We start from the raw sequence: 11,362 nt of genomic DNA, 5'->3' as shown, positions 1-11,362 counted from the left end.
TATTAAATAGTCATTAAGAATATTAAAAGTGCACTCAAATGCTTCTAACTATATCAGTTCATTGACCACATTACTTACCATTTTGGATGTCTGCATCAGTAGTAAATCCTGTTGTGTAACCAAGGAAGTCCAGCGATTCAACGCTGCACGTGTGTACTGGCACTAAACAATGGAAGGCAGGATTTAGTGTGCATTCCCTCCTTCCCAGCTCAGTGGATAAAAAGCTTTTCACTGAAAGATGGGGACACATAATGGAAGTAGAAAGAACGAATGCAAGGTCATGAAAAGAATTTATTTAGACTGAGGAGAGAAAAGGTCTCTCATGCTAATGGCAGAAGCTGTAACGAACCCACCTAAAGCAAAGAAAATGGAAGAGCAAATATCAGAGCAAATCTTTAAAAGACACAGTGAGATAACAACTATGTAATATTACATGCATTCTAAAAACATTTGACAAAAATATTGTATTCTTTGAAAATAGTAATATTAATATAATAAACAGCTTTGTCATTCATCTAGATTTCTTGAAGCCCTTTGATGAGGTATGCAGTAGACTAGTTATCCAGATCGGCGAATAAGTAGTTTGGAGTTGACTCTACATTGCTGAGAATTACTGCAGTGAAATTATTTAGAATAGACTGGTTGGCACTAACCAGTGTTTGATGATGAGTTTACTTCTAAAGATTATTGCCGTAAAATGCAGGAGGGCATTAAGGACCTTTCGACACCCATGTGTCGTAGGCAAGTATACTTTTGTTCAAAGGATTAAAAAGGCCACATATTTCTTGACCCAATGGAATAAAAGCCCAGAAGGATTATGAAAGAACAAAAAGTAATGACAGAAAAAAATAAGATCCTCTTAAAAATAAAAAAAATTCCAGGAATTCATTTCAATAGGATTAGAATTCAAAATATCAATTATGCAAAGCTTACACGGGACACAAATGAAAAGGTCCTTCTTAAGCAGATTTGGGGGGGGGGGGGGGGGAGATTACTTTGATAGTAAAAAGCCAACTTTTTAAAAAAAATTGTAGATTTGGAAAGTCTTACATGCAACATTGTCGGTTCCATCATGGAGATGAAGTGCGACTCGTCCCTTGCTTCACTATTGCAGTCTTCATTCACACTTGATGTCCTTCCCAACCTGATTCCTTTTTACCTGTTGGCTTTAATCAGTTTGTTCTTACCTTGAATTTTTAAGCATGGCGAGAACCTGGGAAGGTGTTGGAAATAAACTGAGGAACCTTTTCCTCCCTTAAACAATTAAAATATAATAAAATCCCTAGTATACAGAATTCAAGCAAATGGAAGCCTCAAGCAACTTGCAAAAAAAAAAGAGGAAAATAAATAAAGAATAGGTGAAAAACATGCAAGTGTGAAGAGCTGGTTGATGCTGCTTGCCGTTGGGATGACTCTTTAAAGTGTCTCCATATTCCCACTTATTAAGAGTCGCCCCGGTCAGATGCCTTTTCCGTAAACTTGGGGGAGGAGGGGGTCAATTATCTATAATGTTATTGTTCATCTTTCGGGCGGCTTCGTGGAGAGGTGGAACTTACAGATGCAGCGACAGTTAAATGTTTTCAAAGAATATGACTGAAAATAAAGTAAAATGCTTTATATATTCATGGAAGTGAAGTTTGTTCAGTACAAGTACAGTAAATCTGTTTATTCTTAATGCAGATGTATTAAGCATTGTAAATCTTACGCAATGGGAAAATACATTTATCTGGCACCTACCAATCCCCACAGGTGCCAGATACAAAGGGTTTCACTGTACTCACTAAATGTCTTTTAAATCACATATTAAGTCATGCAGACTTCATGGAATTCAATTGTATAATTTCTCTCCATTATTTCACCATCAGCTGTTTAACATTTAATGCTTTATTCCAAGACTGAAGACACATATTTGATCAGCTGGGAAAGTCTGAGCAAATCTTGCCCGAATTTATAGCTAAACCTCTAACATTAAAGGAAAGAATTAAATAATTAAAATGAGCACAACAGAGTCGTCTGTTGTTTAAATGATCTTTATTTGCAATACTTTAGGCCAAAGCTTCAAACTCCAATTTTTTGTGGCTTTTTTTTTTAAACACTAAAGACACTATTCATGCACAATCCACAGTTTAAATGAATCACTTCTATTGCTTCAGCCCGTCTGAAACATTAAGAAACCAGACGGATCAAAAAAAATGAAGAAACCTAAAAAAAAAACCAACAACATCTCTGAAACGCTGAGGTCTGGGATTGTGTGCGTAACTAAGTTATTTCCAGCAATTCCCCAAATTAAATAAAAAGTTGTCAAAAGGGAAAAAAAAAATCCAGAGTACCTTTTTAAAAATTCATTTTCACAGTCGAGGAAATTTCACATCAAATGTACAGGTAACACTTCTTCCAAAAGAGGACATACAGGCAAAGAAATAGAAACAAAGAATGATGTTGTGATACGTTAAACAGCAATATTCAATCCTCTTCTAATTCTTGTTTTCCTATGGTTTGAATGTATGACATTCAGCATCTCTTCATTTTGTTCTTAAAATATGTTCATTAGCTACAATAACATTTTCTTAAACACTTAAATTAACACATCAGTGATAATCTGTTTCATTATGTTCCAAGTGGAAGGCAAGGACAACTTAGTTGCAGAAAGATGCAAAGCAAGGAATGATGAAAAATTGGAATGGATCTTATTGAGGGAAAGTGCATTAAAAGAAAGTTTGCTTCTGTTTTGCCCTTCTTAAATCAAAGTATTGCTGAAATGTTTACAATTACATCTTCTCGTACTTCTACAAGTCATGATTCAATGAAAAATAGCTTGAAAACATTTGCTCCTTGGTGCTGATGAGACAGACAGGCTGGTGAAAGGGTTCGCTCCAAAATGATCAACTGACATTTTCAGGGGTAGACCAATTGTGTGATTTTATTTTGTAAAAGAAAATATTGCCATTTTAAAAAGGCACCAGCCAGGGAGATGAGCATTCGTCACCTCTTCCAAATGCCCATTTCTCACCGAAGGCCTGGATATCATCAGGGAGACAGGATGTGTACAGGGCTCACAGCTTTGCCTTGTTTCGTGTAAATGCCTCTTGAAGCAGGTAGGAAGCAATTATTGGCTGGAAACTTGCCTGATCAATATCTTTATCCGTACCGCAAAGACAAGTGTGATTGCTGATAGAAGTACACACTGAAATTAGCAGAGACCAAGGACTGAATCTGGAACTCCCTGATCAAAAAGGATCTGTATTACACTGGTATTGCACTTGAAGACCAAACCTTTAAACAAGTAGATTTTTTCCCCCCAATAAACTAAATAAGAGATCTTGAGTATGTAGTCAAAATTGACAAATCAAAATTAATCTTTCCCCACAAGAAACCATAAATATTAAAATGCAAAGGATTGTCTAACCACCCATTGAAATGTAAGGTATCAAAAGGAACTTACCCCTTTGGCCTTTGAATGCAGTTTGTTTGGAAAGAATGAACTCGGTCACTTCTTTCGAACAAGGCTGCAAATTCTTAATACTGCTAATATCGAAAATGACGGCTTTTTTTATTTCCTCAAAATATTTCATTAACAGTTAATTGCAAACGGCCTTTGAACCTTGTGCGGAGGTTCCTCCCCTAAACATTTGGAAAGACAAGAGTAGACAAGTTTAGAATCCACGGCTGCTTTCCTGCAATTCAGTGGTAATGCATCAAGAATTGCCTCTCCTTCCCTATCTCAGCAGTTTCTGTTACGTCCTATAGCTAAGGTTAATTAGGAACAAGCCTGAATTTAATAATTTCAGTACACCATCCTCAGCTACAGCAGAATATCAATAACCCCTTGAAGCATATCGGGTTTGACCCATTTCCTTCATTTTAAATTTTAGTATATCAATCTTCGCCATCTTATCCATGATTAGCCATCAAGATAACACAGGGCACAAGTTCGTGTTGTTCTGTGGGTTTATTTGAACATTAATCAAAATGGTGCTGCCACTACTGATGACAGGCTGTGTTTACCACAGAGTATTGCGACCAGACATTGTTAGCTCCTGGGAGATGTGGGAAGGGGTATCATCATGAAATCAACCAACTAGATCACCAAGGAGTGACCACACCAGGAGCACCACACTGCCCTTTTGCAACTTGATTGATGTCTGCAGAGAATTTCAACACAAGAAAGATCCTTGAAAGTCATTTACTCAGTTATGTTGAAAAGATTCTGCACTGCCCATTCTGCCACTGCAGAGAATTCAGTTTTAAAACAAATCTCATAATTAGCTGACCACATCTACAAAGTAGGCTACTCCTTGTTGGTCCATATGGAGCAAATGGCATCTCCACAACGTTCATCCATTTCCCAAGGTCAGTTAATGTCTTTGGTCTGTTTGAAGACTCACCAAGAGTATTTTAGTCACAGATAGGATTGTTTTTAGGAAAAGAGCCTACAACTGGAATCTAACATCAACCTGGCATGAATCCCATTTGGAAGATCATACAACAGTTCTATGGAACATGCAAAATCCTGGTAGGGTGGAGAAAGTATACACGTGTACATCCATCCAATATGGCAAATAAAGACAGTTCAAGTCACCTCTAGGGATGAGTACATGAATCAATCTTTCTCCCAGTGCTTACTCCTTTAAATTAACTTCCCAGCTCAGGTATTTCAGCCAGAAATAAAACAACACGGTTCATCAGTGCAAAATGTAAACAGTTAGGAAGGCTCGAGATTAATTATTGAGAGGAATGTGCAGATGGGCTTTTCTAACACAAATGAGACAGCTTAAAAGTTTGCACATGATAAGAACCCAATTTATTTAAAACCACTATCAGGAAAGTGCAAATAGTAAACAGCTTTGTTTGCCAAACATAACTCAGGCAGTGACCCTGATGAATGGGCGGCTGCTTTGTCTGCTCTGGCATTTGCTTGGGTGGGGGCAAAGGGGCAGGAAGAGGTGATGGTGCGTGGGGTATAGAGCGACTGACTCGCATTCTGCTCACCTCAATTCGTCTTGCTTAATCATTATTACCTATCCCGTTTTCTCAAAAACAAATGGTTTTATAGGACCATGTAAGAAAAAATATCCATAAAAACACACACACACAATACTTCTACTTCAATCCTTTTTATGCCTCCATGCAAATTGGTTCCCACCACTAGCAGAGCGATTTATCGTGAGAGGACCGAATTAGATGGCCATTCTCCATTTGGACAAGGTCACAAACACTGCCTTCTTATTTGTGATTGTGTTAGGACACTAAATCTTCCCTTTGCCATAAATGTTTGCTTTTAACAAATACATTATCACCATTGAGCCTACATTTATCGATCGGCTTTATATTAATAGAAATTGAACTTTTCCAGAATACTGTTATTGTCCAGAAAGCAAAAACAAAATCAATATATCCAACAGAAAACCCAACTGTTCCAATTCCATTATTAATAAATATTAAGACAATATACTAAAGAAATATAAAGAGATAGACTTGAAACCTGTATAAAATATATATATACATAAAGGAATGAAAACTTCATTCATCACAGCGAATGTGTTATAAAGCAATACCGAAGAACTTAAGGCCTCTTTATTTAGTCTGACAGAAGATCTCTCTTCTGGAAGCATGGCATGGTTTCATACTCACTGGAACATGGAATTATCAGACATATACTTAGCAATGTCTGAAAAGTTTTATCACTTTTGTTTTTGAAAGGCTCACTCATTTGCTACAACTTGCAGCCATGAGTCCTTTAAGCCTGGATATTTAAATGTGTCAAGTTCTCTACTTCGACTCCAAAGCAAACGATTACACAAAAAGAATGTTTTATGTGTTTTGAGGAGAGAAAAAGAAAGAAAGTGGAAAAATAAGAGACACCGCAATGCCTTATCAATATGGGCAATTGTGTTTGAAATTAAGAATCCAGTTGGGATCAAACAAGATGTCAAGGTGAAAAGAACATCACTGTAGTACCCCATCGCTGTGCTAGCTTTCTCTGTCCTGCAACGGAAGGAGATCAAGGTTTCTCCAGGTGAGACACAGTCCAGCTCTGGTTAGCCCCTCGTTCACAGCAGGAGGGAGGGGGAGAGGGGTGATGACAGAAACCATCCCTTTCTCTAACGGTTGTTCTTAACAGCTTCCTTCGCTGCGATAATCAGAGGGGTGAGGCTTGAGAGTGGCTTTGCAAATTTCAAGAACGGATGCTGCAACGATAAAATTATATATTCATATAAAACCCAAGAAAAGCAACAGAGTAATTTGCAATTGCAACTTTGCTGCGCTATCCATTTATAACTGCAGTGAGGGAAATACACGTCACTCTTTGTGCCAGTGACTGAGGTTGAATGGGTTACACAAAAGCTGCAGAATTTGCAACTAGAATGAGTGCACAAAAAATAATTTAATTTCTAAAGGAACCTTACTCAACATTGCTGATGTATCAAAAGATTTATTTTTTAGATAATTACAATTAACAATTTAGACACATTCAACAAGACTAAAGGCACTTATCATTTATTCAAAATTTATTTAAAAACTCTATGTTTTTTTTAAGCAATAAGAAGCAGACATGAGTGTATCCTGCAACATACGGACATTAGGGAGAATATTTTAGAACAGTTAAATGAAATGAAAACTGCAGGCTTCCAAAAGGTATTGGCAAACAGGATGATTTCTGTTTGTAAACTGTTGCCGCTTTATCGTGTTGAAGGGCAGTAATTTTATCTTGACTCAATTAATATAATAATAATATATTGAATATAAAATCATAGAAAAACATGCATAAGGTCCAAAAAAAAATAAAAAAAGGAGAGTCCCTCTTCACCCAGCGGCCCCTCCCCAGATTCAAAAAAGAGAACAGATGGCAGGGAATAGAAGGAGATAAAAAGAAAGAAAATAGAAAAGAAAAAGCAACAGGATCAAGGTTCAACATCTCAGAGTCACACCATTTTAAAAGGATTAAATTTCTAACAAGTAGTATACGAATTGACAAATATCGAAATAAATTCTTCAATCTGGGCATTTATGTAATCTATATAAGGGTGCCAAATTTCAACAAACACACTATATCTATTCCTAAGACTATAAGTAATCTTCTCAAGGGGAATCCAACTTTACACGCCCATGTTTCAGATCAATGTGAAGTAGGGAATCGAATTTCCATGTTACCACTGTACATTTCCTGGCTATATACGCGCCTGGCACACAACGGCATCAAGCTCAAGCTTCAAGTAATGCCACGGACGGCTAAACTGCTATGAGGCCTGCACAAGCAGTTAACCCGAGCGGTAGAAATGTGATATATACACAACCTGAAGAAGCTCTTTGGCTGAGCCCCGTCGTTCTACATCCATCTCCAAGCAGCGGTTGAGGAAATCCCTGAAGACTCCTGAGAGTTTCTCTGGGTTCTGCAATTCTGGAGTCCCATTGGTAGCAATCAAATACAAAGCCTAATAATCAAAGGGCACTATTTACAGAGGAGCTATTATCACAAGGCAAAGCATTCCTTTAAGACAAATGTTAGGCATTTAAAATCATACGTGAGCAGAGATGAAGATGACACATCTGATGAGCAAAAAGGCTACTTTCCTTTAAAAATTCTGCAGTGAGGTATTACAGATATGAAATGAAATAAACTAAGGAGTTATGGACTTCGGCAATGCAAAGAAGATAAAATATGCAGCAAAATAAGATACTGAAACTCTGTTGTTCAATAGATTGGCTGCTCTATTGGTAATTCAAAAGTGGTCTGGCAATAGCAATAAACTATGTTCCACGGCAAAATTATTCTGCACTGAAGTAGCTGATCTGCAAAAATTAAATTATTGAAGTGACATTTTTAAAAAAAATCAGTCTAACATCAGCTCTGAATCACCATCTAAAGTCAAGGTTACTTAAGGATGTAAGCAGATTTGGCTGCAATATTGCAGCGGCCTATATTTGGAAACTGTCTTCCAGCTAATTGCTTTAAAAAGTTGTGCATTTCCAGGGAAGCTGACATCTGTGGAAGGAAGATCCTGTGATAAATGGGTGTGGTGAGGCGAGGCAAGACAAGAGAGAAACAGTGTATATACTCTTGCTGAATGGCTGCATCCACACTGAAGATTCCGCACAAAATATCAGTACACAGCATGAGCAATGAAAAAAAAAATGAATCACTCATTTTGCGTCCCTTTGAAAAAAATCTCAAGATCATTTGTCCTAACCAACTGACTATTTACAGTTAAAGAAATATTCCTCAGGGAACGCCAGTGAGGTTAAGAAACTAAGCATCTGCAATGATTAATATTGCACCCTTAACAGTTCTGCTGCCTTTACGCTGAGTGATTACATACTCTGCACATCAGAATCTTATTCTAGAGTGCGTGGAAGAATGGTGAATGTCAATTCCATCTGAACTCCATCTGTGATTGCCATTCTCACCAAGTAAAGCTCAAAACTTCATATCAAAATTATTATACTGAAAGAATAACCATCTTCTGTAAAGTGTCACTTTATTTAAAAAGTAAATCTAGCAAATAATTCCAAAGAAATTGTAGATTTCAATCAAGCAAACAGTGAGGTACTGGAGGAATTTAGTGGGCAAGGCAGCATCAATGGGTGGAAACAGTCAATCAGCAGATCAGGTTGGCTCCCTTTATTGAAATTAATATAAAAATGAAGTGATATTCTGTATATGAAGGGGAAAGAAGCTGAGAGGTGATAAGGTATTGGGAAGAAGGCGAAAGAGGCTACTAGGTAGAGGGAGAGACCACATTGAGGGGGAAGGAGAGGTGTTAGAGAGTAGGTAAAGAAAATATGGAAACAGTAGAACCCAATGGAAGTGGGGTTGCATACAATTAGAAAAATGGATGCGGTTAGACTTATGGAGGTATGTGATGTATTGTTCCTCAAGTTTATGTTTGGACTCACCCTGGCATCAGACGAGGCCAAGGATGGATATATCAGTATCGGAATGGTTGGGGACACTGAAATGGTTGGCTTAGACCACAAACAGAATGTGGGTGTTCAGCAAAGTAGTCATCCAATCCTCATAGATGCAGAGGAGGCCATAATGCATGTGAAGCTCTGCCTCACCTGGAAGGTCTGTTCATGGCCCAGGATGGAGGTGAGGGAGGAGATGTAGCGACAAGTTTTGCACTCTCTGCAATGACACCAGGAAGTGCCTAATGTGGTGGAAGGGTGTGTGGGAGGGAAGAGCGGCTTAGGGAGTCTCGGACAAACTCATCCCTGTGAAAAGTGGATGGGGTGAGGAGGGGAAGATGTGGCTGGTGGTGGGATTGCACTGCAGTTGACGAAAGTGTCGGAGGATAAATGCGATGGATGCAGAGGCTGGTGTCATGGAAAGTGAGGACCAGATGGATTCAGTCTTTGTTCTGCCTTGGGGGAGGTGGGATATTGCCAGAAGTATGAGAAATGGAAGAGATATGGATGCAGACTTTATAAATAATAAGGGTGAAACCACATTTATAAAAGAGGACTCTTTGGAGTGAAATGCTGTTTGTCCCTTTGGTCCTCACCTCCTCCACGACAGACATAATAAGAGATGGGCAAGAAACTTTGGGTTTACCAATAGTGCCTGTGTTATCATCACTAATACATCCAAAACTTTTCTCAACTCTGATGCCCAAATCCCATTAATGAAAAAAAATCTCCAACGCCACAAGATTCTGAATATTTTGCATCCTACCTGTGCTATGTAAGATCCATTCAAATTACAGTGTGTGGTGCAAACTTCTCTGTTAATCCTGGTTCCTGGAAATTCTATATTTCCCTCTTTACTAGTGCTCCTTTCCATCTAATCACCCCTGCTTGTCCTTCAACCCACCTACCAGTTTATTGATGTTCACTTCATTCTGCAGTGGTTACATTGCAAGGACCTGGTGGTAAACACAAGGTTTAGAACAGGGGTGGGCAACCTTTTCTCTTAAAACTCACATTCTACCTTAAGTATTCTATGTGCCATAGGTGCTCTGTGATTAGTAAGGGATTGCCTAAGGTGGAATGCGAGTGGAAAGAAAAAGTTTGAAAACCACTATTTTAAATTGGACCTAATTGACTTGTTATGTGCACCGTTTCATAACTCCAAAGGAAATGGGCCAATGGCAATTTTTTCTCAGGCAAAGTATTTCAGTAACATTGATTCTCAACCTTCCCTTCCCACTCAAATACCACCTTGAGCAATTCCTTACTAATCACATAGCACCGATGGCATAGGGAACACTAAAGATTTTTTTTTAAAAGAAAGGTTGCCCACTCCTGGTTTAGAACATAAAACATTATAACAAAGAACAGTCCTTTGGCCCATGATGTTCTGCTGACCTGTATAAAACTACTCCATTACAATATAATTGGTAAGATTTTATTCATTTAGTTTAACATTTTCAAAGCAATCAAGCAACCTCAATGCTCCATTTTGTCACGATCAACTTACCCTGAGGGGGTTTTCATTCAGGTAAGGTGGTTCACCTTCAATCATTTCAATTGCCATAATTCCTAATGACCAAATGTCCACCTTTGGGCCATAGGCTTTCCGCGTTACTACTTCAGGAGCCATCCAGTATGGCGTCCCCACCATTGTACTCCGTTTATTCTGCTCAGGGGTGATCTGAGCACAGAATCCAAAATCAGCTGAAAATTCAAAAAGAAATAACATTGCTGGATATTAGCTGAACATCCTGTACTGGAAATGGCCAAGCCACCTGAAACCATTGCTCTCCACTAGACTATTCCCAGGAACTGTGAGTGGAACTAAGAGCCATCCTGAAATCCGGCTTCCACTAAATTTTTCTATTTAAGGAGGTAATTCCACATGTGAAATACTACCTCAGATTCTTGCATCCTTACACATGAAGCAAAAGGAAAAGGCAAATTAATGTCATATTCATTGGACATAAGACCATGGACATTCGAACAAATTTAAATTTAGACATACAGCACAATCACAGACACCTTTGCCCCACAGCCAAAAATTACACCCAATGAACTTACAGGGTGGGAGGAAACTGGAGAACCTGGAGGAAACCCACACAGATATGAGGAGAATGTACAAATTCCTTTCAGACGGTGCGGGATTCGAACCCGGGTTGTTGGCAATGTAATAGCGTTGCGCTAAACTCTACGCTAACCGTGCAGCCCACTTGAGGAGAATGGCCAATTGCTACCTTAACATTTCCAAGTTCACGTTTCACTGAGGAAGCCGTGCCACTCCAGCCAGGCTTTTGTGTGCTGTTTTTCATGTTCGTGAGACCGGGCATACTAAAGAGGTGGAGGTGCTGATGGGGAAGGATGCATGGAAGAAGAATGGGAGACACACAGGAGACGGCAGACATTGAAATCCGAAGCTAAACCCAATCTCCTGGGGGAACTCTGGGCCGAG

The 11,362-nt window shown here is 38.7% G+C and overlaps 1 protein-coding gene across 13 annotated transcripts in view; it reads right to left on the bottom strand.

Annotated features, from left to right (window-relative positions):
• Window positions 1-2,016: 2,016 nt before the first annotated feature.
• LOC138740343 (serine/threonine-protein kinase PAK 3) overlaps window positions 2,017-11,362 on the bottom strand; it is a 201,864-nt gene continuing 192,518 nt past the window's right edge. For 12 of the 13 annotated variants that reach the window (XM_069892854.1, XM_069892851.1, XM_069892862.1 and 9 more), the window contains 3 exons: window positions 10,418-10,614; window positions 7,296-7,433; window positions 2,017-6,188 (listed from right to left, as the gene is read on the bottom strand). In XM_069892854.1, the coding sequence (XP_069748955.1) occupies window positions 6,102-6,188; window positions 7,296-7,433; window positions 10,418-10,614 (422 nt within the window). In that variant the 3' untranslated portion in view covers window positions 2,017-6,101. The remainder of the gene's footprint in view (window positions 6,189-7,295; window positions 7,434-10,417; window positions 10,615-11,362) is intronic. The other variant, XM_069892861.1, reaches the window with a different exon arrangement.

Source organism: Narcine bancroftii, chromosome 8 (genome assembly GCF_036971445.1).
Source record: "Narcine bancroftii isolate sNarBan1 chromosome 8, sNarBan1.hap1, whole genome shotgun sequence".
NCBI classification, from domain to species: domain Eukaryota; kingdom Metazoa; phylum Chordata; class Chondrichthyes; order Torpediniformes; family Narcinidae; genus Narcine; species Narcine bancroftii.
Note: the sequence above shows the minus strand (reverse complement) of the source record. Positions and strands in the feature narration are given on the sequence as shown.